The sequence below is a fragment of the Leptinotarsa decemlineata genome, unplaced genomic scaffold, assembly GCF_025532065.1.
Source record: "Leptinotarsa decemlineata unplaced genomic scaffold, Ldec_3_MD MMD2_tig00000505_RagTag_RagTag, whole genome shotgun sequence".
Taxonomy (NCBI): Eukaryota; Metazoa; Arthropoda; class Insecta; order Coleoptera; family Chrysomelidae; genus Leptinotarsa; species Leptinotarsa decemlineata.
The window spans coordinates 13,738,173-13,763,445 of NW_027412549.1; the positions used below are offsets into that span (position 1 = coordinate 13,738,173).

Sequence of the window (25,273 nt, forward strand, 5' to 3'; positions counted from 1 at the left end):
ATTCATGAATAAAAAACAATTATAATAAATCTATAAAAACTCGAGAAGAGTAGTGAAAGAAAACACAAATAATCATGAAGTGGCCGAAACCACTTGTAGTGTTGGTGTTAACCTTAGCTGCCAATCAAATCATAATCATCGAAGCATTGGAGGTATGTATGCTCTTCCATACAATACATACGCTTATTCAAATTTGTTGAGCACTTTCAATGATCTTCATATATATTCAGAATTTCGTTTGACTCAAATATAGTAATAATAATAATGATAATTAGTATTCATTGTCCACTAAAATTGTTACATTTCCATACAATCAGCTAAAATTCCCAACTAATGACCAATATAATAAATTACAGTGATATTATGTTCAAAAGCATAATATAGTTGGGTGACATCAAAGCCTCAAGAAACATTTTGACTCATGTCAAGTATTCAAAAACACTGTCTCTTAACGGACATTGCATCAAACATTTTTTTCTCATCAAAGTTTTATGAAAACTAATAATAAAATTCGCTCTTATAGTTTACAGTTTTCAAAGCATTGGTATACAAGGTGTTTTCTGATTGCGGTGATGTCATGAAATAATTCATGTGAATATTGACATGGAAATGAATTGCTTTCGAAATTTACGGTATTGAACTTTCATAAAAATATTTATTTGAATTATCATTGTATATATCCCTCATTCAATTTGGTAAAATTCAGCAGTTCAGTCTCCATTGATAAGATTCAACCTAAATCAAATACAAATTATTGAGTATAGGGGCAGTTTATTCAACAATATTGATCAAAAATGGACAATACTATCGTTTCTTGTAATGTTTAATCATGCGTTGTGAACAACATCTGGAAATAAAACTTTGTGTAACTCGCTTTGTTTGTGTAACTCGCTTTGTTTTCCCAAAAAACCAAAAGCGGTTTAAAACAACTAGCGTGCTATGTATTCAAAGGGCAACAAGTAATTATTGCCGATATTTGCTATTTGTCAAGTTTCAATAATCATTATGACAACAGATATTCATTATAATAATAAAAAACCTCTTGGAAACAATGTATTCTCGAAACAATGTTTATATGAACATTTCATCTTGAAATTAGCTCAGGAATATGCCTCTTAAACACTGTATATAAAACAAATAAGGCTTGCAGAATATCTGATTATTGAGGGAGCATATGAACTGTTTTCTTGAATTTTTATCCAAAAAAATATATATAATGAACGGCTCTAAGATTCTGAAATTAAAGTTGCTGCGAAAGCAGCAACTTTATTAGAGGTAAAAATATTGAGAAATATTCACCAAGTAACATACAAGAAAGTAAGAACTCCATGAAATCAAAATGAAGTAGAAAATGGATCTGAAAAAAATGTCAATAGACATCATTGCAAGCTTTGAACAATATTTCACTCAAACGTAAATTTAGATGGAATTATTTGAATTTTTGAAAATCATATCTGCAAACCTGAAATTTTGCGTGATTTCACTAGAATAGTAAAGCTAAAATGAAGATTACTCATTAGCAAAGTTTGTTGTGATTGGACTGATTATATCAGAAAGAGTGTTGCTACCACGAAAACAAATGTACTCGGAATATGTACGATAACCAAAGGCGCCGTCTACGGAATACATTTTCAAAATTTTTCCGCAAAAATGCTGGAATACCTTTTTTCAATCTACTGTTGAGATTGACGGAATTGATTCGATGCCTGAAAAAATCATCAAATTCATCGGTCTATATTTGTGCAAGAAAATTAGTCCTGGTCGATTTTCTGCTTACATTTTTACGGAGTTCAGGCTAAGGCCTTTCGTCCACTGGGAGCGGAAAGCTGCGATAATTTGCGATATCAATTCGTCAGAATCCGTATGATAATGCACGAACAATCCAAACACATGGATCGGTAGGGCACCGCGTTCACTTGGCCCTTATCGTTCGTCAATTTTCGTCCGAGTAGATGCGAGTTACGAACCGATCTCGTTCTGCTGGAATTTGATTGCGATTCAGTGCGAAAATAGTTACAATAATGTATTGAAATGTGTCTATTCTCATTCAAAAATGAGAAAAGTGGTGGTCGGATTCACCCACATTTCCCGCCTTCGTCGATATCGCCTCTACCTGATACGACGATGAATCAAAAATTTCAAAGCGAAAAATTCTTCATCAAAATAATTGAAAAAAACCGTTTCAAAGAACCATCTCACCTATTATGAATTACGATGAATACTGAGCAATGGACGATATAGATCGCCCGATTTCGTACGAACGGCGTTTGCACGAATTCGTTGCTTCGCAGTTCGCAGCTTTCCGTTCCCAGTGGACGAGAGGCCTAAGGATATGCACAGTTCTCTTAGTTAAATGAGAAGGAAAATATCGCAATATTTATTCGCTCTCCTTTTGAACACTAATAACTTTATGAGCCCGCCATAGAACAGAATCAGTTATTATTCAAAACCGTCGAAGTATTCAACTTCGATTTTGGTACTATGTTGAAATTATGGTACAAAACAATATTACTCAGTGAACAAGAGGCCTGAGAATATGGAGAGTTCTCTTGGTTAAATGAGAAGGAGAATATCGCAATATTATTCGCTCTCCTTTTGAACACTGATAACTTCATGAGCCCGCCATAGAACGGAATCAGTTATTATTTAAAACCGTCGAAGTATACAACTTCGATTTTAGTACTATGTTGAGATTATGGTACAAAACAATATTACTCAATTTAAGTTTCACAAAATTAAAAACAGTGAAAAAAATTGTGAAGTAAACACTCTGATCCTCTCTTTTCCGTAATTCATCTTCAGTTCGTCACTTCGCATGATGAACGTAAATGGTCACTTAGTTATCCAACTACTGCTGATCCGGTAACCAGGACTCGTGATTCCAAATGAAACTCTGAGACTCATTTGAAGGTAGAAGGGATTCTTATGACTAGAATTGTATAATCATATTTTTCAATTCATTCAGATTTGTAATTTTTCAAATGAAAGACATCCGTTTTCGTTGAAAATGTGGAAAGAAATTTTGTGTAATTCAATACCCATGGGGAAAGCGATTATTCCAGATCGTCTGTTTCTTCAGTCGATATATGAAAAAATCATCATTCCTTCTTCTTTGATAGTTCACCATTTTGCATAAACGCTCTATTTCAGAGACGTAAAAAACAAACAGAATTTTTTTCCATGAATTACGTTGTTTTGGGAAAATGAGTTCAGAAGGTCATTTTGACATTTATCATTCCCAGTAACTTGACACTCACCAGACTTCTCTCAATCGAAAAAAAGGTTCAGATGATTTTTCAGTCATTTTGTCCTCTCAGGAGTTGAATTGCACCTTGTGGTTTTACGTAAGGACGTAGTCCATTTTTCAACAAAGGATATAAAGCCTATGAAAAATGTGTTAACTAAACTCTATAAACAGGCAAGGAACAATGCCGTGAAAATAATGAACAAGTCAAAAAAGATATTTCGTTGAACAACAAATTGATGGGAGTAAGGGTAATCCTAGGTTGATGTTGATGCACCTCGAAAAAATTTCTGGCAGAAAAAATGTAGGAAGTTCAATTTCCAGTCTAAACTGCGAAGAGATAATTTATAGTGACGAAATAATAATCACCAACGTATTGAGCCAGTATTTCATAAATAGTATCCAAGATATAATGATTAGTATTAGCAAATGCAGAAAACGATGAGATAATATTTCTCTTGAAGATGATCTATTGGTGATCGAAACATTGGGCGAGGTGTTGAAATAACGGTTTGGTGTTGTGATAAACTTCCAGTGATATCAACCAAATACAAGTTGAATTGCCATTCAATTGATCAAAATTTATTTTTTTTATATAATTTCATATCTAAAGAAATGAACTTTAAACATTCAAGCCAGTCTCGAATATACCTACACCGTAGGTTGAATGGACTGACGCCTATCAGAACAACTACTCCCCTGGCTAATACCACGAAGGGCGTTGGATTATATCCGACAGGCGTCAGTGCAGAAATCTTCACAGAAAATTTCCTGCATATACAATTGGCAATACAACTGAAAGAGTCGACCCTCAATTTTGGAACGGGCACACTTGCAAACCGGTTTTGGGCTGATTAGCCACTCATCAGTGCAAGATAGTGGCCATCATCGACCTAAAGTAAATGATATTCCATAATTGAAAATCGAAATTTTTTCAGAGTATTTCATTTCTCTCCCTGAGTTGGAGCGAACAACAAAATGTCACTCCATCTAGTGGACGAGGTACTAACCAACTGCATATTCGAAATTTGCCGATGCCTATGAATGAGGAAGAAAAACTTTCTTATTAGTCAGAGGGCTATGCTTGAAGACTGGCAGTAAACAAATCTAAAGAAATGCACGTTAAACGTTCAAGCCAATCTCAAATATACCTACACAGTAGGTTGAATGGACTGACGCCTATTAGAAAACAATGCAGTTGGTTAGTACCTCGTCCACTAGATGGAGTGACATTTTGTTGTTCGCTCCAACTTAGGAAGAGGAATGAAATCCTCTGAGAGAATTCCGATATTCAATTATGGAAAATCATTTACTTTAGGTCAATGATGGCCACTTTCTTGCACTGATGAGTGGTTAATGAGCATGAAACCGGTCTGCAAGTGTGCCCGTTCCAAAATTGAGGGTCGACTCTTTCAGTTGTATTGCCAATTGCATATGCAGGAAATTTTCTATGAAGATTCCTGCACTGACACCTTTTGGATATAATCCAATACCCTTCGTGGTATTATCCAGAAGAGTAGTTGTTTTCTGATAGGCGTCAGTCCATTCAACCCACTGTGTAGGTATATTCGAGACTGGCTTGAACGTTTAAAGTTCATTCCTTTAGATTTGTTTACTGCCAGTCTTCAAGCATAGCCAACTGACTAATGAAAAAATAATAATTTCATTATAGCGACGATTTTTGCGCTTCACACTTTTAATTCTGTTTTCTAATGTGACGATAGAATACCAGAATGCCTAATACAGAATTACCTTGAAATGAATGCAGTCTCCCACATATAATTTAAAAACACATTTAATTAAAAGTGGACATCATTTTGCATAATTCCAGTTTTGTTCGTAAATTGATGAGCATGGCAAGCAATCAGCACTTGATTAATTTCTCACATTTCCTCCGACAAAATATTCGTATAGTTCCAATAATTGAGTCCTGTTATCAATGATTTTACTTTCAATGTCCATTTTATTAGCACTTCAAAAGGTGGAAAATTGACATTCATTAATCATGATGTATTTTTACGAGCAACACGTACATTCAAACTCATGTGCAATCAATTAAGTTCTTCAACATTGTGATATTAATAACGATGACTTTATTGCTGTCAAAGGCATTTATTTCCTGTTCAGAATTATACAGGGTGTCCCTGGACTTCCTCTTTTCATCTCGGGAATGTATAGATGGGGTCAAAATATCACCAGTACTTCATATAACTTTTTTTCCTAAAATCCTTCGTTACCAAGTAACGGGCCCTCGAAGTTACAAAATGAAAAAGGTTTTTCTTTGATAACTTTTCAAGTGAATATTCAAAATCATCCAAATTTTGGTAATTGACTAAACAAATGAATTCCTTCGATGAGCTTTCATGCAGGAGTCAGTTGTTTTGCTACAAAGTCAGGAACGGACTACCCCCGATGGTCCACACCCCAAAACTTTGAAATGACAGATATTTTTCAATATTTTTCAACAAATTAAGGTTACTTGGACAATTTTATGAATAAAAGTACTCGTGTGGAAAGTCGATCGGAGCAACGTGTCTTGATAAAAATGTAGTTTCACTCGACGACATCAAACCCGCTCGTCCACCATTAATTGAAATGAATAATTATCAAAGCAGAAATAATAATGATAACGTTAATTCAACAACATTTATCCTGAGATGTCTACCATTATTCGAAAATATTAGTTTTTAAGGAAAATGGAAATGATAGGTAAAATGTTCATAACGAATTTTTATAATGCAAACACGTTTAACTAACGAAACTCAAGAGCCTCAAGAGCAAACAGAAATGAAAAATCCGCTACAGAAACTGCTCGATATGACCACCTTCTCTCTCTATACATTTTCTTAGTCTGCGAAGACACCCTCTCTGTACTTGAAATAGCATTCCAGGGTCGTTTCGTATGGCTTCACAATGTAATGTTATTCTATTCAACAATGCATCTCTTGTGTGAATAGGTGTAGCGTAAACAAGGCTTTTCAGATGCCCCCACAGAAAGAAATCCAATGGATTTAAATCCGGAGACCGCGATGGCCATGAATATGGCCCACCTCTACCAATCCATCTATTGTGGAAAATATGGTTCAGATGGTAACGCACAATCAAACTAAAATGAGGAGGAGCGCCATCATGCATAAACCACATATCTCTTCGGGTTTGCAATGGAACATGTTCCAAAAGTCCATTCAAATCATTCTGAATGAACTCCAAAAAACGTTCTCCATTCAATCGGCCCTGTAGAACGAATGGTCCTATAAGATGGTTTCCTATGATACCAGCCCAAACATTCACGTTGAATTTCCGTTGGTTTGCAATATCCCATGGGGATTTTCTTCGGCCCATATATGGAGATTATGAGAGTTGATAACTCCATCTCTACTGAAACCTGCTTCATCAGTGAATAAAACTCGATTAATAAAAGTCATATCCTCTCTTTGCCTATCCATGAACCAATTGACATATTCCAGTCGTGCTGGAAAATCTTGAGGTGTCATGGCATGTACCTTCTGGATGTGAAATGGGTGGAGCAGTTGTTCCCTAATTATTCTATGAATAGTGGACTTGGATGTATGGAACTGTTCTGATAGATTTCTGATGCTCATTGAAGGATCATCAGCGACGGCTTCCAAAATATTTTCCTCCAATACAACGGTACGTACAGTCCTAGGAGCGCCCTCACCACCTCGTTTTGGCAAAACTGTACCTACAATAATATCGAAATAAAACAACGTGCTCAAATTAATTATCAATTATTACATACCTGTCTCCCTCAAGCTGCGATCGACACGCTCGAATGTTTCTCTTGACGGTACCATTCGATTGGGAAAATGCTCGGAATACAGACGACGAGCTTCTGCAGCATTACAAAATGCTCGTCCATAAAATACATGCATATCTGCATATTCATTGAATGTAAACTGTTCGGCCATATCAAAAAAATTCAAAATATCCTATAGAATATTGACAATACAATGATAGTCATATGACAACGCACCACTCAACAAAACAAAATCGCATTCCAGTTTCTCATTTTTTATCAAAACTTTCTAAAAGGTTTTTTGTCAACATCTGTGAAAGAAATGGAACATAATTATTCCCTGGATATTTTTCACCTGATCATGTGCAGCCGTTTTTGTAGTTCATTCGTTTGCTTTTTATTAGTATAGTAAATATTTTTTCCGATGTGCGTTTTTTCAGCTAAATTTAGATTCGTGTTAAAGAATTTCTCCCATAAAATTATAATTATCAGTGAAACTCCTCAACAGTTTAGCTGTGAAGAAGAATTTGAAACATTCGAATGTTGAGTTTCATGAGATTCAGATAACTGATCAACACGAAACGTGATTATTCCACACGTATTATGTACATACAAAATATGGAATGAATTCGATATTTCATAGTAGAGTAGCTTGTTAGTTTAAAAATACCACGAATCTACAGAACTTGATATTTCTTTTGAAAAAATATCTGCTATCACAATTGTGACTTAAACTTCCATATAGGTACTGTACTTTTTGTTGACGACTTCATTTTAGCATACTTTGTATTATTCCTGTTATAAATGTTGTTGAATTAACGTTATCATTATTATTTCTGCTTTGATAATTATTCATTTCAAATAATGGTGGACGAGCGGGTTTGATGTCGTCGAGTAGAACTACATTTTTATCAAGACTCGTTGCTCCGATCGACTTTCCACACGAGTACTTTTATTCATAAAATTGTCCAAGTAACCTTATTTTGTTGAAAAATATTGAAAAATATCTGTCATTTCAAAGTTTTGGGGTGTGGACCATCGGGGGTAGTCCGTTCCTGACTTTGTAGCAAAACAACTGACTCCTGCATGAAAGCTCATCGACGGAATTCATTTGTTTAGTCAATTACCAAAATTTGGATGATTTTGAATATTCACTTGAAAAGTTATCAAAGAAAAACATTTTTCATTTTGTAACTTCGAGGGCCCGTAACTTGGTTACGAAGACTTTTAGGAAAAAAAGTTATATGAAGTACTGGTGATATTTTGACCCCATCTATACATTCCCGAGAGGAAAAGAGGAAGTCCAGGGACACCCTGTATAAGGAAGCTTGGTGGAAAAAAATATCAATACTTCTGCGAAAAATTTGTATGAATGGATATTTCTGAGTTATTGAACCCAAAGTACATTCACCGTGGGTTCCGGTAAATTCCAGAGAACAACCACTTTCCTGGCTAATACCATGCTGGATATTGAAGTATATCCGACAAATATTCATGCAGGATAACTCACAGAGGTTAGTCTTGCAGTTGTTTCTTAATCATCCAGCAGCAGGACCATGCTGAAATCAGTCGAGTAGATCACCAACAGAGCGGTTTCTAGGTAATACCTCTCATCAGTGGAGGATCTTGATTATCAGCACTATTGAAAAAATAATAAAATTCTTGAAGCAACAAAATATCTTTTCATGATGTTCTTCTACCACGTAGTAACGGCTACATCCATCAATTTATTAAAAATTAAACAGTTCAAATAAATGTGAATTGTAACAAAATGAGACTAATACTTCAAATGAGTTAAGAAAAATTCAATCCTACTTTTGTTCGTTCCTAGTACCTTGATAATCTATTCTGACTTCATTATTTTTCCAAACTTCAGTAAGAAATAATATCTGAAAATGGCATAATATTATTTTGTTCACAAGTGAAAAGAACATCAATTGAGATCAATTTTTCTAAATATGTTTTTGATTAGTCAATAATATTACATATTATTGATTTTTTTCGAATAGGAGTATAAGATTTCCTCATGAGAATATACAAAATAACTGTAAAATATATTTCATTCTTCAATAACTTTTCCAGAAGTGACTAACGATAGTACTGGATATGCCGAAAACATAGCATTAATATACTGAAACGTGTTTGATGGTTTTGTAAATTACTATAATACAAAGTATTATTGAATGCATTCACCTGAAATACTATAAGATTTTGGGTCAAAAGTAACGAGACTCATACCATAATTATATAACTTCAAATCTTTCAGGAAAAAATCAACAATTATGTTATATGATGGAATCGGCCGATACTTGATGAAAATCCATAAAACTAACGTATTCTAAAAACACTTTATTGTGTGATTTTCACTAGATAGTTTTACAAAAACGCAACACGTGTTTCGCCATACAATGGCTTCCTCGGGCGTGGATTTAAGACACGCCCGAGGAAGCCATTGTATGGCGAAACACGTGTTGCGTTTTTGTAAAACTATCTAGTGAAAATCACACAATAAAGTGTTTTTAGAATACGTTAACAATTATGTTTATTGTATAAGTTTGAGAATGTCCATATAGGACGCAACTGCAGTAAAGAATTTTCATTTCTTTTTTAATTATGTTTTTGTAGGGTCCCACTTCATACAGTGTAATCCCACCTCGAGGTCGTCGACACATCCCCTTTCATGGCGCACAAAAGGAACATAAAAGTCTATTAGATTCCATATTAGGGGGTGGAGGTGGATTTGGCGGTGGAGGCGGTGGAGGTGGCGGAGGATTCGGTGGCGGATTTGGAGGAGGAAGCGGAGGCGGTGGAGGATTTGGTTTTGGAGGCGGTAGTGGAAAAGGAAGTGGAGGAGGATTTGGAGGGGGTGGTGGTTCTGGAGGCGGATTTGGAGGAGGATTTGGGGGAGGATTTGGAGGAGGATCGGCTGGTGGTTCAGGAACCGGAATTGGTACTGGAGGAGGAAAAGGAGGTGTCGGAGGTGGATTTGGAGGAGACGCAGGTGGTAGTAGTTTTGGAGGTGGATCAGGAATTGGAGGAGGAAAGGGAGGCGGTTCGGTTGGTGGATCGAGTGGGGGCTATGCTGGATTGGGCAATGGAATAGACAAAGGTGGGGGCGGGTCTGCTACAGGATCTGGTGGACATCAAGGAGGTGCATTTGGTAAGTGTAATCTGAGAAATATGTTTCTTTTGGATAATATCGATTTGGATATGAGTTGCATTCCTACCCATGAAACATAAGTCACTATAGGAGACATAAATGAGTTTTTCATCATTTATACAGGTAATATCTACTACAACTAGAAAATAATGAAGGTTCAAGATTCTTCCTTGAAAACTCTCTCAAAGCTAGGATTTTCAGTCAATTTTTCTGAACCTATGAGATAATGAGGATGAAATCAATCAGTTTCGCAATCTTGATAACATTTATTCATTCAGATATCTAGACGGTGAATTTTTCAATTCATTTACTGTGGTTTGTCACGAATTGCAGACCACTCATGATGATACTGGATTCAAAATATTGCCGAAAAATCATTTTGTCATGAAAAATACGGGAGTCCAACCCGAACAGTTTGCATGGTAATAATGGACTTTTAAAAATCAACGTTATGAACTGAAATCATTATAAAAAACCAACCGGATAAAAAAAAATTATATTTATTTTTGATCAAATGACTCAAAAAACATTGCTTAATGAAAAACGTATATTCACTTATATTTTTGTGAAACTATTCTCTTGAGAAATGTGAAGAATCTGTTCATTTTGATATTTTCATCTGTTTTCTTTTTTGTTTGGACTTCATGTATTGAAGCAGAAATGAAAAACCAAAAGGTTCTTTATAAGTTTTATTAAATTGTCATTGTGATGAAACAGATTTGTTTCCTTCAGTACCAAATGGTGGTCAAATTGTGGGACAAATAGTGATTTCTATTAGATTAAATCTTTTCATGAAAAACAATGATCTCAATGGGAAAAAGTTGTTTCTGGTGGATATTCAAAGTAATTTCTGAGCATGTTTTATATACGTATTTTAGTTTATGATGATATTTTCAATTTCGTCCTTTCCTTAAAAGTTTTGTACTTTCTATACTACACTGGTGAAGTAGAATATGAACGTTTTACGATCTAGTGAACAATATTGTATTTGCAATGCAAATGACAAAAAAATAATGGAGCATGTCATTGTAATTGAGTTATATAGGGTGTTACATACCAAGTCGGCACCATTGCCAAATCCGTTATTATTGATGATACGAATTTGGTTGAATGGGCAAACAAGTAGCAATTTTTCAATGGCCTTCTCGATGCCAAGAACAAAAAAAAATTGACAGTCGCGTTTTCAAAATATTTCATAAAATGACATTTTTTTGGAACACCCTTTATTTTATCATGCATTTAGAATCGTAATAACATTCTAACAACAAAGCTTATATCAGCTTTTTTCCTAATGTGGAAAATGAGCGACTTATGTGGAAATATTTATTTCTTTCACTGGACCAAAAAAATTCTTTGTTTTGCCGAATAAAGAGCTATAAAATATCGAGTTAATATGCAAAAACACCTCCTCCTTCTTGAACTCATATTCGGGACCTTCTTTTGACAATATGTATTGCTATGATTGAGCATAGTTTCAATGTAGGTTTTCAGTTCATCTATATCATTATATTTTATTTTGTACACCTCATTTTTCAGAAATCCCCAAAAATAAAAATCTAGAGGTGCCATATCTGGTGAACGAGAAGGCTACTCAACAGGACCATTTGTAGCAATCCATCTGTTTCCAAAACAGTCTTGCAATAATCTTTTCACGCCAGTGATATTATGTGCTGGTGCTCCATCCTGCTGAAAATTGATCATCTGACGAACCTCCAGATCAAGATCATCGATAAACTCTTCCAACAATCTTGTTATTGAATTAATGTAACAGGGTCTGTTCAAAGAATTATAGTAGACAAATGGAGACATAGTAGACAATTCTACCTCTAAATAGACCACACCAAACATCAATACTAAATTATCTTTGCGGATTGAAGGGGACGGACTTGAAATGGATTATGTCTACTCGAAAAATGAAATATTTTTCTATTATACATTCCACAATTCAAAAAATTAGCCTCATCGCTCCATAAAATATCTCTAAAGAACTTTGGATCTTGTCTGTATTTATTCATAAACCAACGACAAAACCTCAATCGTCTCTCAGGGTCACCAGGTTCTAGTATTTTCACTGGTCCTTCTTATAAGGAAAAATCTGATATTTCTTCAGAATTCCTTGAAAACAGACATTTCTCTATATAAATATCTCATGGAATTATTTGCATTTACCCCAAAGTAGACTGAAAAATGAATTTCTGTTTCTGCAGATATTACAAAGCGTTTTTTAGTTCTCCTCTTCTCAAAAACGTTTTCATTGTTCCTGAATCGACGATGAAGCACAGCAAAACGTCGATTAGGTAATTCACGATCGAGGAACGAATTATGTAGTGTTGAAGTGCTCTCACGCTATTTTTATGGCAAACCAAACAGAGTTCTAACATATCACATTTTTCTCGATGGAAAAACGGCATTTCGAAAAATATTAGAATAGAAGTTACAATGATTTATGACATTGTTATGATATACTTGAGTATATTGGACAAATAGTATTCCAACAGATTTTGAAGGCAACTTGATTACTCATAATAATTTCTGTTTTATCGAATCAAACACATTTTTTCCCAACCCCATTAATATGACCCTCCAGTATTTCCCGTTCTCTACAGAAACGGCTTCAATGTTATCATTATTGCAAACATATTTTGATTCACAAAATGAATATGGCTAGTGGAATGACTTTAAGAGGGAATTTATCGTTTTGTAAATTATTACTGAATATCTCATGATGACCATAGGTTTCACGAGTTCAAATTCCAGGGCAATTTTTTCTTTTTGTTGTTAGTAACAAAATATTGTCATTCGTAAATGTACCAAAATTAGGTGTTTGGACAATCAAGAGGTTTTATTTGCCAAAACAAAAATTGTGAAATAAATAAATATTTCCACATAAGTCGCTCATTTTCAACTTCAGAAAAGAGGTGATATGAGCTTACGAATCAAACTGCAAGATGAAATATAGGGTGTTACATTTAAAAAAATATCATTTAATGAAATATTTTGAAAACGCGACTGTCAATTTTTTTTGTGCTCGTCATCAAGAAGGCAATTGAAAATGATACTAGTTTGCCTATTTAACCGAATCCGTAGCATCAATAATAACATCCTGTATAATAATATAATGAAAAGGTGTCAAGTTATTATAGGACTGATGCCATGAAACTTCATGAGAAATATTTAACTGTGAAAATTCAAAACGAATCAGCTATTCTTCAGTCTTATGGTTTTCGATAATTTTCAGGTGGTGGCACCGGAATTGGTGGTGGTATTGGTGGAGGCAAAAGTGGTGGAAGTGGAGGGAGTAGTTACGGGGGAGGTATGTATTGTTAAATTTCTATCTATGTAAAAGTGTTCGTCTCATAAATCCATGATATTTTGTTTTTATGTTAGGTGGACAAGCTGGTGGAAGTAAAAGTGGATACAGTGGAGGTGGATCTGGAGGAGGTGAGATTGATTTCATTCATTTTTAAATTTTTTCTGTAATCATGACTCTGGCCGTGAAAGTCAGATTGATATTCAAATCATTCAACAAGTAATATCAATGTTTCAAATTCAACAATAGTATTCTGTATATACAAGCGTAACTCAACTCTGCCCACAAATGATTAGTTTATTGATTTCCAATGCTACGGTGGAAAGCAGGTGGAAGTAGCGGCAGATACGGTGGTAGTGGATCTGGAGAGGTTGAATTTTATTTCGTTTCACCAGAGATTTAATCGTTTCAAGTACCGTTCAGGATTGAAATTATACATAAATTTATCTGGTTCTATGTTGAAATTTTATAGGTTTTGGTGGAGGAACTGGATTTGGAGGTGGTGTAGGCGGAGGCAAAGGTGGAGATGGATCCTTCGGAGCTGGAAGTAGCGGTTCTACAGGTGGTGGATTTGGAACAGGTATATCTCTGGAATGTTCAATCTTTGATTTCAAAATTAATTCTTGTTCAACTTTAGGTGGACAAGGCAGTGGTTATGGAACTGGATCTGGAGGTAGGTTAATTTGCTTGTGTAGGAATCTGAATAAAAAGTTTCGTTTTACGTGAAAAAGTTTTTATATCCACTAGGGTTTCACCAAATCACACCAGTTCCACACTCTTTCGTTAATTGAGATCTTCTGGCAAAAATTGATGTTATTGTATTTTGTAAATTACACACAACTCCATTGTGACTGTTCAACTCTTTTCAGACTTCAGCATCAAATTAGATTGATTTATGAGTAAAGTGTGGAATCATTGAACCTGGTCTTGGGAAATGAATAGTAGAGCTCAGCATAAAAAGCTTTCGAATATCGTGGAAAAAAAGTTCATACGCCTAAAAATTACCGCAAAAAGTATTCGTGTGTCTGCCAAAGAGTGTTGAAACAATAATGTTTCATAGCAAAATAATAATTTTGAAATTTAATTCCCCAACAAAAGGTGGTAGTTCTGGTCACGGAACCGGAGGAATCAGTGGTGCTGGAGGTGGTTTTGGATCCGGTGTTGGTGGAGGTACAGGTTCAGGAGTTTCAGGAAGTTCAGCTGGAGGTGGTGGAGGTGGATTCGCAACAGGAGGTTATTATAAGAGTACTGATAATCAAGAGTTGAAAATTATTGATGAATGATGTTTTATTTCAGATGTTAAAATAATCGGAGGTGGTAAAGGGAGTGGAACCGGTAATGATGTAGGAGGCGCTGGAGGATATGGGAGTGCTGGAGGTGACTTGAAATTTTTATATTTCATTGAAATTATATTCAAGCAGAAGCTTCAGTTACAAATTTATACATATTTAAACCATTCATCAATCATTTGCCAATTGCATTTCAATAAATGAGCAAATATTTATTGGATAAAATTAATTACTCAGGAATTGCAATAAGTTGAAATTTAGTACTACTGTCCATTAGAACGAAAACATTGTTTTTGTGGGAATTATTCTGTTGTCCTACCGAAAAGATTTTTCGCAATGTGGTGAATTAACTGTTTCAGTAAACGATAGACCAACACCCTTACGTTGACGAAACGCAAGATCTGTCAAAAACATCACCGCTGTCTCTGAGAGTGTGCAGGGGAATCCAAGGTAGTCAATTTTGCAGTGTATTTCACTCATAACAACGCGGCCTTTCGCAGACCACAACTTGGCTTATTTTGCCTCGTGATTTGGGCATGCACCCGTTGAAAATTCAACTAACTCAGGAACTGAAGGTAAATCATCTATAGCGATGAAGGCCATTTCTGAATGAATGGTTACGTGAACAAACAAAAGTTTCGAGTTTGGGACAATACTAATACACATGAGATCCAAGAGCGTCCAAATGCATCCCAAAAAAGTCACTGTTCGGTATAGATTTTGAGCTGTCAGCGTCATTGGTCTATATCTCTTTGAGCCACACTGTCAACGACGAGCAGTGAAGGTCGATGATTACTAACTTTCTGGCCTGAATTAGATGATCCGGAAACCAACGACATATGGTTCAAACAAGACGGTGCTACATGCCACACAGATCATGCCACATTGGATATTCTGCACAAGCGATTCAAGGGCATGGTTATCTCACGTGGAGATGATGTGAACTGGCCACCGAGATCGTGCGATTCGATCCCGTTAGACTTTCTCTCATGGGGTTTTCTTGAATCGCAGGTGTATGCGAATGGTTCTCAAAGCCAACATAACCCTAGCATCGGTCAAATTCAGCCTGATTCATGCGCCAGAGTCTTGAAAATTGGACGTTTCAGATGAGCTATAACCAGAGAAGCCGTGGTGAAAATTTGAAATGTGTTATATTCCACACATAATGGTACCAATAGTTCCTCCTAACGAATGAAAAATGTCCATGATATCTCACACATACTTTGTTTTATTTGAATTCAAGGATAGGAAGCGCTCGATGAAAAACCCTATATACGTTTGTGTATGACGTGTCTGAATAAACTCGATTCATCACTGAGTTTTCACTTTTTCAATTGACCTAACATATATACCATTCACTATCATTATTATCAGGTCACGGAAGTATTGGATCAGCTGGTAATGCCGGATCTCACGGCATTGGAAAAGGATCATCAGGTGGAGGTTCAGGCGGTGGCAGTAATGGATTTGCAACAGGAAGTAATACAGAGTAAAGTTCTAGTTACATGGTAATCTAATATCTGAATACTTTTATAGATGTCAACATATATGGTAAAGAATCAGGAGGCACTGGTGATGCAGGTAGTGGAAGTACTGGTGGCGGCTTTGGTGGAGGTACTGGTGGAGGAATAGGAGGAGGCTTCGGAGGAAGCACAGGTGCGGGAATCGGAGGAGGATCTGGTAATGGGGGTTATTTTGGAGGAGGTACCGGTGGAGGATTAGGCGGAGGTAAAGGCGGAGGTTCCGCAGGTGGATATGGTGCCGGATCCACAACCGGAGGTTGGTGAAGATTGAAATATTTCCTTCATTTACCCCAAGTGAAAATTTTTATTTGTCATCACTTCACAAATGGGCAACATCAAATAATTTTCTTTTGTCAGTTCCGTTCAGATCTGATTAAATTGATTGCGGCACATTCGATAAAATGAGCAACTTGATCATATTAAATTTTCAATTTTTCTCTGATTATTAAAAAAAATTCGATTCAAAATAAATGAATACATTCAACATTGGAACTCATTGCAATATAAACCAATCATAAAATATAAAAATTTCAAGTAATAATTTTCCAATTCAGGAAAGAATGTGCAACAATTATGAGAAATGCTGTGATTACCCAATTATTCGTCAAATAAAATGATCAAACATAATCAATCAATTTGAACTCATTTACTATAATCATAATATCAACTCCGAAAAAAAATTAATCTTTGAAATAATTTTCTCGCTAAAATCAGCCGAAACGGATATTGAATTTTACGAAACTACTCTGCATTGACCCACTTGTTCAACTGATAATTTAATGTCGATTTGAACTTCATTTTTGATTTGAAAGGGTTATATTTTTAGGAGTGATTAATATTTTGGGAAAGAAAGTTTTTGGCTTTCTACTACTCCATCTGATACAAAAAAAATGGATGAGAGCATCTTCCAAGAAAGGAAGGAATAATCAATTTGAAAATAAATAACTCTATACATGGATGTGTAGATCATGCAAAGAAGTAACTTTCAGACACAAACTGAAAGAAAGTCCTCCTGAAACAGCTACTTTCATATAAACATTGAATTACACGAAAGAAAAAATTCTTTCGAAACAAATACTTCTATATGAACACTGAATTATACAGAAGATACTTTCCTCTATTCAGTTTGATTATCGAACATTCGTGGAGGAATAAGAATCAGATATCATTCACATGAGTTCTACTTTGAATGGTAATAAATTGTACTCACATGGAACACTGTCACCCTAACTGGTATACACGTGTTTCGCCTTAAGACACTTGCCCTAAGGCTCTTCAGTACCAAATTGGATAACATTATAGAAAATACACACACTTCATTCATGAATTACGATTTTGAATGTCACGGAATAAGCTTGATCTGCTTATGTCATCGATGACATCGTAATGACATTCATTCACCTATTTGATTTAATCCCAGCCATGAGAAATCTTATTTGATTTGAAAGGGTTATATTTTTAGGAGTGATTAATTTTTTGGGAAAGGAAGTTTTTGGCTTTCTACTACTCCATCTGATACAAAAAAAATGGATGAGAGAATCTTCCAATCTTCATTCAAAGTAGAACTCATGTGAATGATATCTGATTCTTATTCCTCCACGAAGGTTCGATAATCAAACTGAATAGAGGAAAGTATCTTCTGTATAATTCAGTGTTCATATAGAAGTATTTGTTTCGAAAGAATTTTTTCTTTCGTGTAATTCAATGTTTATATGAAAGTAGCTGTTTCAGGAGGACTTTCTTTCAGTTTGTGTCTGAAAGTTACTTCTTTGCATGATCTACACATCCATGTATAGAGTTATTTATTTTCAAATTGATTATTTCTTCCTTTCTTGGAAGATTCTCTCATCCATTTTTTTTGTATCAGATGGAGTAGTAGAAAGCCAAAAACTTTCTTTCCCAAAAAATTAATCACTCCTAAAAATATAACCCTTTCAAATCAAATAAGATTCCTCATGGCTGGGATTAAATCAAATAGGTGAATGAATGTCATTACGATGTCATCGATGACATAAGCAGATCAAGCTTATTCCGTGACATTCAAAATCGTAATTCATGAATGAAGTGTGTGTATTTTCTATAATGTTATCCAATTTGGTACTGAAGAGCCTTAGGGCAAGTGTCTTAAGGCGAAACACGTGTATACCAGTTAGGGTGACAGTGTTCCATGTGAGTACAATTTATTACCATTCAAAGTAGAACTCATGTGAATGATATCTGATTCTTATTCCTCCACGAATGTTCGATAATCAAACTGAATAGAGGAAAGTATCTTCTGTATAATTCAGTGTTCATATAGAAGTATTTGTTTCGAAAGAATTTTTTCTTTCGTGTAATTCAATGTTTATATGAAAGTAGCTGTTTCAGGAGGACTTTCTTTCAGTTTGTGTCTGAAAGTTACTTCTTTGCATGATCTACACATCCATGTATAGAGTTATTTATTTTCAAATTGATTATTCCTTCCTTTCTTGGAAGGTCGGTTGAATTAAAAAAACTTGTTCTTCTGGATCTTGTTCCAATGACATTCCAAAATTCAAGAAATTTAAAGTATATCAGTGAAATTGCCTTACTCTTAACGGGTGATCTTTTTCTGTTGGAACAAAAAGTGGAAAGGAAACGGCTCATCGTACCGCTTGAAAAGTAGCATTGACTTCCAATATCTTCCTTAATAACATCAGAGAAAATAAACGGGATTAGCTCATTTTGCTAATTTTTGAACATATCCGAAACTGATTGTAATCTTTCAAATTAGATAATGCTTTTCCTATCTAGAACAGATAGTGAAACCGTTCAACTACAACAAAAATAACTCTTCATAAAAATCTCCTCTTTTTAAACAGAAACAGAAACTTAACGAAACGTCTTACAAGATAAGGTTTTTTGTTTTTAACGTTTCGAATTCGGCTTTGCAGCTCAATTTGTCTACTTGTCAGGTAATGAATATAACTGGAGTCTAGTTCCAACAACAAACCGTTATTTTCAACACCTCGACACGTGTTTCAATCACAAGGGATCATCTTCAAGAGAAAGATTAAACAGGTAATGACAATCTCTGAGGGTTTTTTCACTTGACGCCTGAATGGAACTAGACGAACACAAATCTGCCCTTTACCGGAAATTGTGATTTTCAATAAAGATGTCAATGACATTATCGATTTCAATTATTCATCTTTCAGCAGGGGCTGGATTAGGTCATGGCAGTGGTGGAGTTGGTGGTATTGGGGGTGGTTTTGGATCTGCTATTGGTGGAGGATTAGGAGGCGATTCAAGTGGAAGTTCCGCTGGAGGTGGTGGAGACGGATTCGCAACTGGAGGTAAGGATCTTGAAAGTAATCGGAGTCAGTCTGAACACTGAGGAAAGATACTTAAGAAATTTTGAAAGTTCTAATTTAAAAAAATAACTTTGAATTTCCACCAGTTGTTATTCAATAAGTACCTTTTTATTCAAGATGTCAAAATATACGGAGGCAAAGGAGGCGGAACCAGTGGTGGTACTGGAAGCTTTGGAGGTCCCGGAGGTATGTAAAAAGTTTGATTTTTATGTACAAGAGGAGATGCAGTGAATTATTTAATATATCTTTCCCAATCGAAATTTAATTCCACTTCACAAATGGATGGACTGGATTTATGCAAATACAAAAATTTCAGTTCATATAAACTTTCTCAGACCAATATTTTATCAGTTACATGAGATAACCTCAAAAACTGACAGAAAAATCCATATTATTTAGTATTTCATCTAGAATTATCGAGAAAATATAAAATCATCGGATACCCCAAGGAAAGGAATGTGATAAATTATTGATATTGAATGAAATATCTCATCATTCTCATATATTACATAGTATACATAGTTGAATAGAACTGGCCGATACTTGATGAAAATCCATATTGAAACACTAATCAATACAGTTATTGTATGGTTTTCAGGTTTTACAAAAACCTCGACACGTATTCCGCTAAACAATAGCTTTCTCAAGCACAAGCATAACCACTTAGAAGTAACTCTCAGTTTATGCTTTAGGAAGCTATTGTATAGCGAAACACATGTCGCGGTTTTTATAAAACCCTTTTATAGTATACATTGTGTTTATATCTAGATTTTCAACAATAATCTCGTGTATATTCAAACATTAAAAAAAATATAATAGATAAAACCTAGAAACATTGCAAATGATACTTTGTCTGGCCATAAACATATTACAATTATGATTTTCTCTATGTATTGATATGATAATATTCGATTGGATTTTTCATTGAGTTATCTCTCACTCAATATCTATCTTCTATATTCATCTCTGGAATATGACCAACATACTTTATTGCCCTGTTTACCCAAATTAGTTAATCTTAGAATTCACTGAAACAAAAAGTAATTAATTAATGACTTCATTTTTCAGCCCAAGAAGGTGGTGTTGGGCACGGTTTCGGTACTGGCGGTGGAACCGGAGGAGGTTCAGGATTTGGTGGAAGTTCAGCAAGTGGGAGTAGTGGAAGTGGAATCATAACTGGAGGTTAGAATTTCATCAATAAAGATGGTCACCAAATGTTGAGTTCAAGTCGAATCTGTTCTCCATCAAAACAGTTTTCTTCCACAAATATTTATTTTTTTATAATATATAGATATATACGTATTTTGCTGTAATCTATGATTTCTTCCCTTTAACATCATGATGATATTTCAGCTGGCCATGTCGGTGGATCAGGAGGTGGACTGGGAGGTGGACTAGGAGGAGGACTAGGAGGAGGACTTGGAGATGGACTTGGGGGAGGACAAGGTGGTGGAAAGGGTACAGGATTGGGAAGTGGATTTGGTGGTGGGTCAGGTGGAGCACTCGCAGGTGGACATGGCGGTGGAATAGGTAGTGGACTAGGAGGAGGAGCATATGGGGGCGGGTTAGGCGGTGAATTAGGAGGAGGTAGGTGATAACCAATATCAGTTACTCATCTCATCTCACAGTCTTTGATTATATCCTATTTATTCTCTGATTTCTACTTTGACGACATCGAGAGCTTTGTTGTTGAGGTAATGGTTTAACGGCATTTCGTCTTCCTAGAGAATCTACTGAAAATTGAAGTAACTACATACATTAGAGTTTTTTATAACGGTTATTTTTTTTCTGAAAGTTATCGAAATTTTTGAAGTTGAATAGTTCTTCACCCAAGGATGTCTTAATAGATGAACTCAAAACCAAAAGTTGGACAGATATACTCGACAGTGGTCAGTTAACGAACAAAGTTTTCATCCACATCATCAAATAGAATATCACTTTGAATTTTTCAGAAGTCCTCAAACAAAAGAAAACAGTCACCGTGTGCTCTATATTCTGTTTTTGGTATTGAACAACTGACAAGGGTTGGTTGTTGATGAAACACTATGAAAGCCTTTGAATGCGTCATTATTATCTTCTTCGATGTGAACGGCATTGAAATTTCAGAACCCTTTCAATATCTGCCACAATGATGAGAGTGAGATTATTTGTGTGATATATTCTTGAATAAATCAAGTTGGACCTATTCGATTCATTTATATACATATATTTCTTAGGTGCAGGAGGATTTGGAGGTGCAGGAGGTTATGGCGGTCATGGTGGTAGCGGTGGTTCCTATGGAGGAAGCAAAGGTGGCAGCCATGGTGGATACGGTGGTGGTAATGCTGCATCTTCTGCTTCTGCGTCCTCGAGTGCGTCATCTTTTGGATCTGGAGCTCACTCATCAGCAGTTGCTCATTCTTCTGCACACAGCTTGTAAGTGAAATGAGCCTAAATTGTTTTTGAAAGCGAGTATCTCATTACATACAATATCGACTTTTATGTGAACCGAGGGATGAATTATTTATTTTATGTCATTGCATTGCCTGAGTGGATTCGTAAATATATATATACAGACAAAGATTTTATCGAGTATGTATGATGTACAAATCAAAAATGAAACAATTAGTGGACATAACACTCCAAAAGGGGGGGCAATATATATATATATATATATATATATATATATATATATATATATATATATATATATATATATATATATATATATATATATATATATATATATATATATATATATATATATATATATATATATATATATATATATATATATATATATATATATATATATATATATATATATATATATATATATATACAACACCCCAGTCAAAATAACTGGGGTGTTGTTTAAAAAATACTATTTGTTATGGTCGAGCTCTCGAGAAGGTTTATTCCCTTTATCACGACATCTACAAGAAATTTAAAAACATTGCAACAAAATTGTAAAACAAATAGGTAAAAAATGCTTATGTTTAAAAAATCTGTTTGAAATCTGTTTTTCCGTTAATCAGCTGTCGCCCCCATACGAACGACAACTCTCAGAAGTTGAGAAATTTGTGCGAGCTAAGGACTAACGAGGTCTAACCTTTTAACGTGTGATTCCTAACACGATTGCAGAATCATTCGAGCTTCAACCAGATAAATTCTCTCGAGAAAAATATCTGTTCGAGGCGGGAATCGAACCCACGGCCTTCCGTTCTATAGTCGGGCGCACTACTACCGCGGCCAATTCCCCAACAAATGTACTTACTAACTTGAGTAGTAAAAAGTCAGACGTGGCAATGAGAAAAACAAAGTTATTACTTTTCATCTTGTAGATGTAGATATATATATATATATATATATATATATATATATATATATATATATATATATATATATATATATATATATAGAGAGAGAGAGAGAGAGAGAGAGAGAGAGAGGGAGAGGGAGAGAGACATTCGTGGAACTACTTATTGGTGTTACACCCAAGTTAGCCTTCTAAGTTTTTATGTCAGCGTTGGTGGTTTGACCAACCAACTGACAACTGCAGAAAATCGAAAAACTTTTCTAGAATTTCATCGAAAAACGAATCCACATGTTTCTTAAATGATATAAAATGTGTGATATAAAATGTGTATGTTTATCGTTTAATACAAAACCATACACATTCCTAGAGAAGATCTAACACGAAGAAGGGTACCTGATGCAGAACAAATACAGGCAAATTTACCTAAAGTACCTGAAATACCTGAGTTAAGACGTTCTGGCCGTATAGACAGACAACAGGATGACAAGTTCAGTTTGAGGAGTGCCAGAAGATGACAGTACTACCAACTGTCGAAAGCGCTCGCAGATAATTAATAGAAGATATAAAGCTTCAAATCCTTTTTGTAGAATTTGATATTGAAATAATCAAAATAAAGGAAAATTTGTTGCATCAATCAAATATATATATATATATATATATATATATATATATATATATATATATATATATATATATATATATATATATATATATATGAAATCGACAAAGGTTAATGCAGTCAAGCTGCTGGAAAATAATTCCATGAATATCAAAATACATACATCGGAAAAGTCTAGGGACATTTTTATAACATACTAAATATCATAAAAATAAATGCATTAGGTCGTTTAATTTCGATTAAATTGGTACACTCGACCACCCTGTAGATTTATATGGATTGAACAAAGCCTGCAAAAACGGTAACTAATCTTTTATCAAGTTTTTTACAAACTGTAGGTTTTCGGCTAAAATGAATAATCTGAAAGTGTCGAGTTTGTACATTCTATGCAGTTCTTGCTCAGCAATTAAACTGGAAATATTGTCCTTTAACATGGAACGCCATCACTTACCATTGGCTGAGATGAATGGAGTCACACCAATAGGTGGTTCCACTTATGTTTCACTTGCGTTTACGCAGCTATTTTTATCAAGTACTTTTCTGGTTTTTCATATTTTGTCTTAAATCGAGGACCGCATGCCCGGTACTGACGATGCCCAATAGGCTGAAACAACTGTCTACCGGTGGCTCTTAAATTGAAATCAATATAGGAATGATCAGAAAGTACTTATCTATTTACATTTTATATATATATATATATATATATATATATATATATATATATATATATATATATATATATATATATCAATATCACATTATATCAAATAATAATATATTTTATCTTTCTTTTTTTCAGTGGAGGATGAAACAACACATATATGCACCTATCAACAGTTTTTGCTGAATTGCTGAAACACTTCATCCATTGAATATTTATAAAAGTGAACTCTTTGTTTATAAAAGGAATAAATTGTGAAATTGGTAATTCATTTTTTATTTATCCGCATCATTCACATTGAAATTGCAAATGATAATTCTCACTCACACAAATAATGAGTTAATAAAGTTCAATAAGAGAAGACTATATTATAATTATTGTAAAATGCTCTCAGAAATGACTGTGACGTTTTTGGCTCAATCTGTCTCTTGCAGTGGCTTACGGAAATTATACTGAACAGATAAGGAAGAATCAGTTTCTAGTGTATTTTTTAGTAGTTGAACACTATATTCACAAATTATAATTGAATAAATAATAATTATATTAAAAAAAATGTATTAATGATATAAAGTTACTCCTATGAAAAATTTATATATTTTGGAAATACGGTTGACATGAAAAAATCTGAGATCGGATGTACAGGGTGTTAGTAGAGTAATAAAACATGGAAATGTTTCATGGGGAAAGTATCTGGGTTCCAGTATTATTCTACACGAAGTTTTGTAAAATGATGAATGATGTTTATAATGTAAAATGAGGCATACATAATCGTATAGATTTTGCGATTATTCGCAGCACTTAAAAAAATTGTTTTAGCAAAAGTTTGCATGGTCTATCTTGATTTTTTGAAAACTCATCGGATGACTAGCAACTATCACGATCGCCATTATTCAAGGTAATAATCAATCAATGTTTCGATTGCAATGTCCATTCTAGTGTCGAGATCCCACTTTTGTCTTCTTCTTTTATCGTATGTCTAATGCACTTTTTTTTTACTCAGGTCTGACATATTCTATCGCAGTAGCTAGTAGGCTTTTCACCTCATCCATTTCAAAAGTCAAGTTTTCCCTGTCTACTTTT

General features: G+C 34.7%; 1 protein-coding gene across 8 annotated transcripts; it reads left to right on the top strand.

The window, feature by feature from the left end:
• LOC111510965 (uncharacterized) lies at nucleotides 1–24,460 on the top strand. 8 transcript variants are annotated; one of them, XM_074173999.1, is made up of 16 exons: nucleotides 1–152; nucleotides 9,627–10,161; nucleotides 13,400–13,474; nucleotides 13,549–13,602; nucleotides 13,944–14,051; nucleotides 14,109–14,144; nucleotides 14,570–14,716; nucleotides 14,768–14,848; nucleotides 16,135–16,239; nucleotides 16,297–16,539; nucleotides 19,460–19,597; nucleotides 19,733–19,801; nucleotides 20,684–20,797; nucleotides 20,969–21,202; nucleotides 21,832–22,030; nucleotides 24,332–24,460. In XM_074173999.1, the coding sequence occupies exons 1-16, from the start codon at nucleotides 75–77 to the stop codon at nucleotides 24,339–24,341; spliced, it is 2,226 nt and encodes a 741-aa protein (XP_074030100.1). In that variant the 5' UTR covers nucleotides 1–74; the 3' UTR covers nucleotides 24,342–24,460. The 8 variants fall into 8 exon arrangements, with proteins under 8 accessions (XP_074030100.1, XP_074030101.1, XP_023022708.2 ...); XM_074174000.1 differs by having other exon boundaries at nucleotides 19,463–19,597; XM_023166940.2 differs by having other exon boundaries at nucleotides 14,570–14,704.
• The last annotated feature ends 813 nt before the right edge of the window (nucleotides 24,461–25,273 follow it).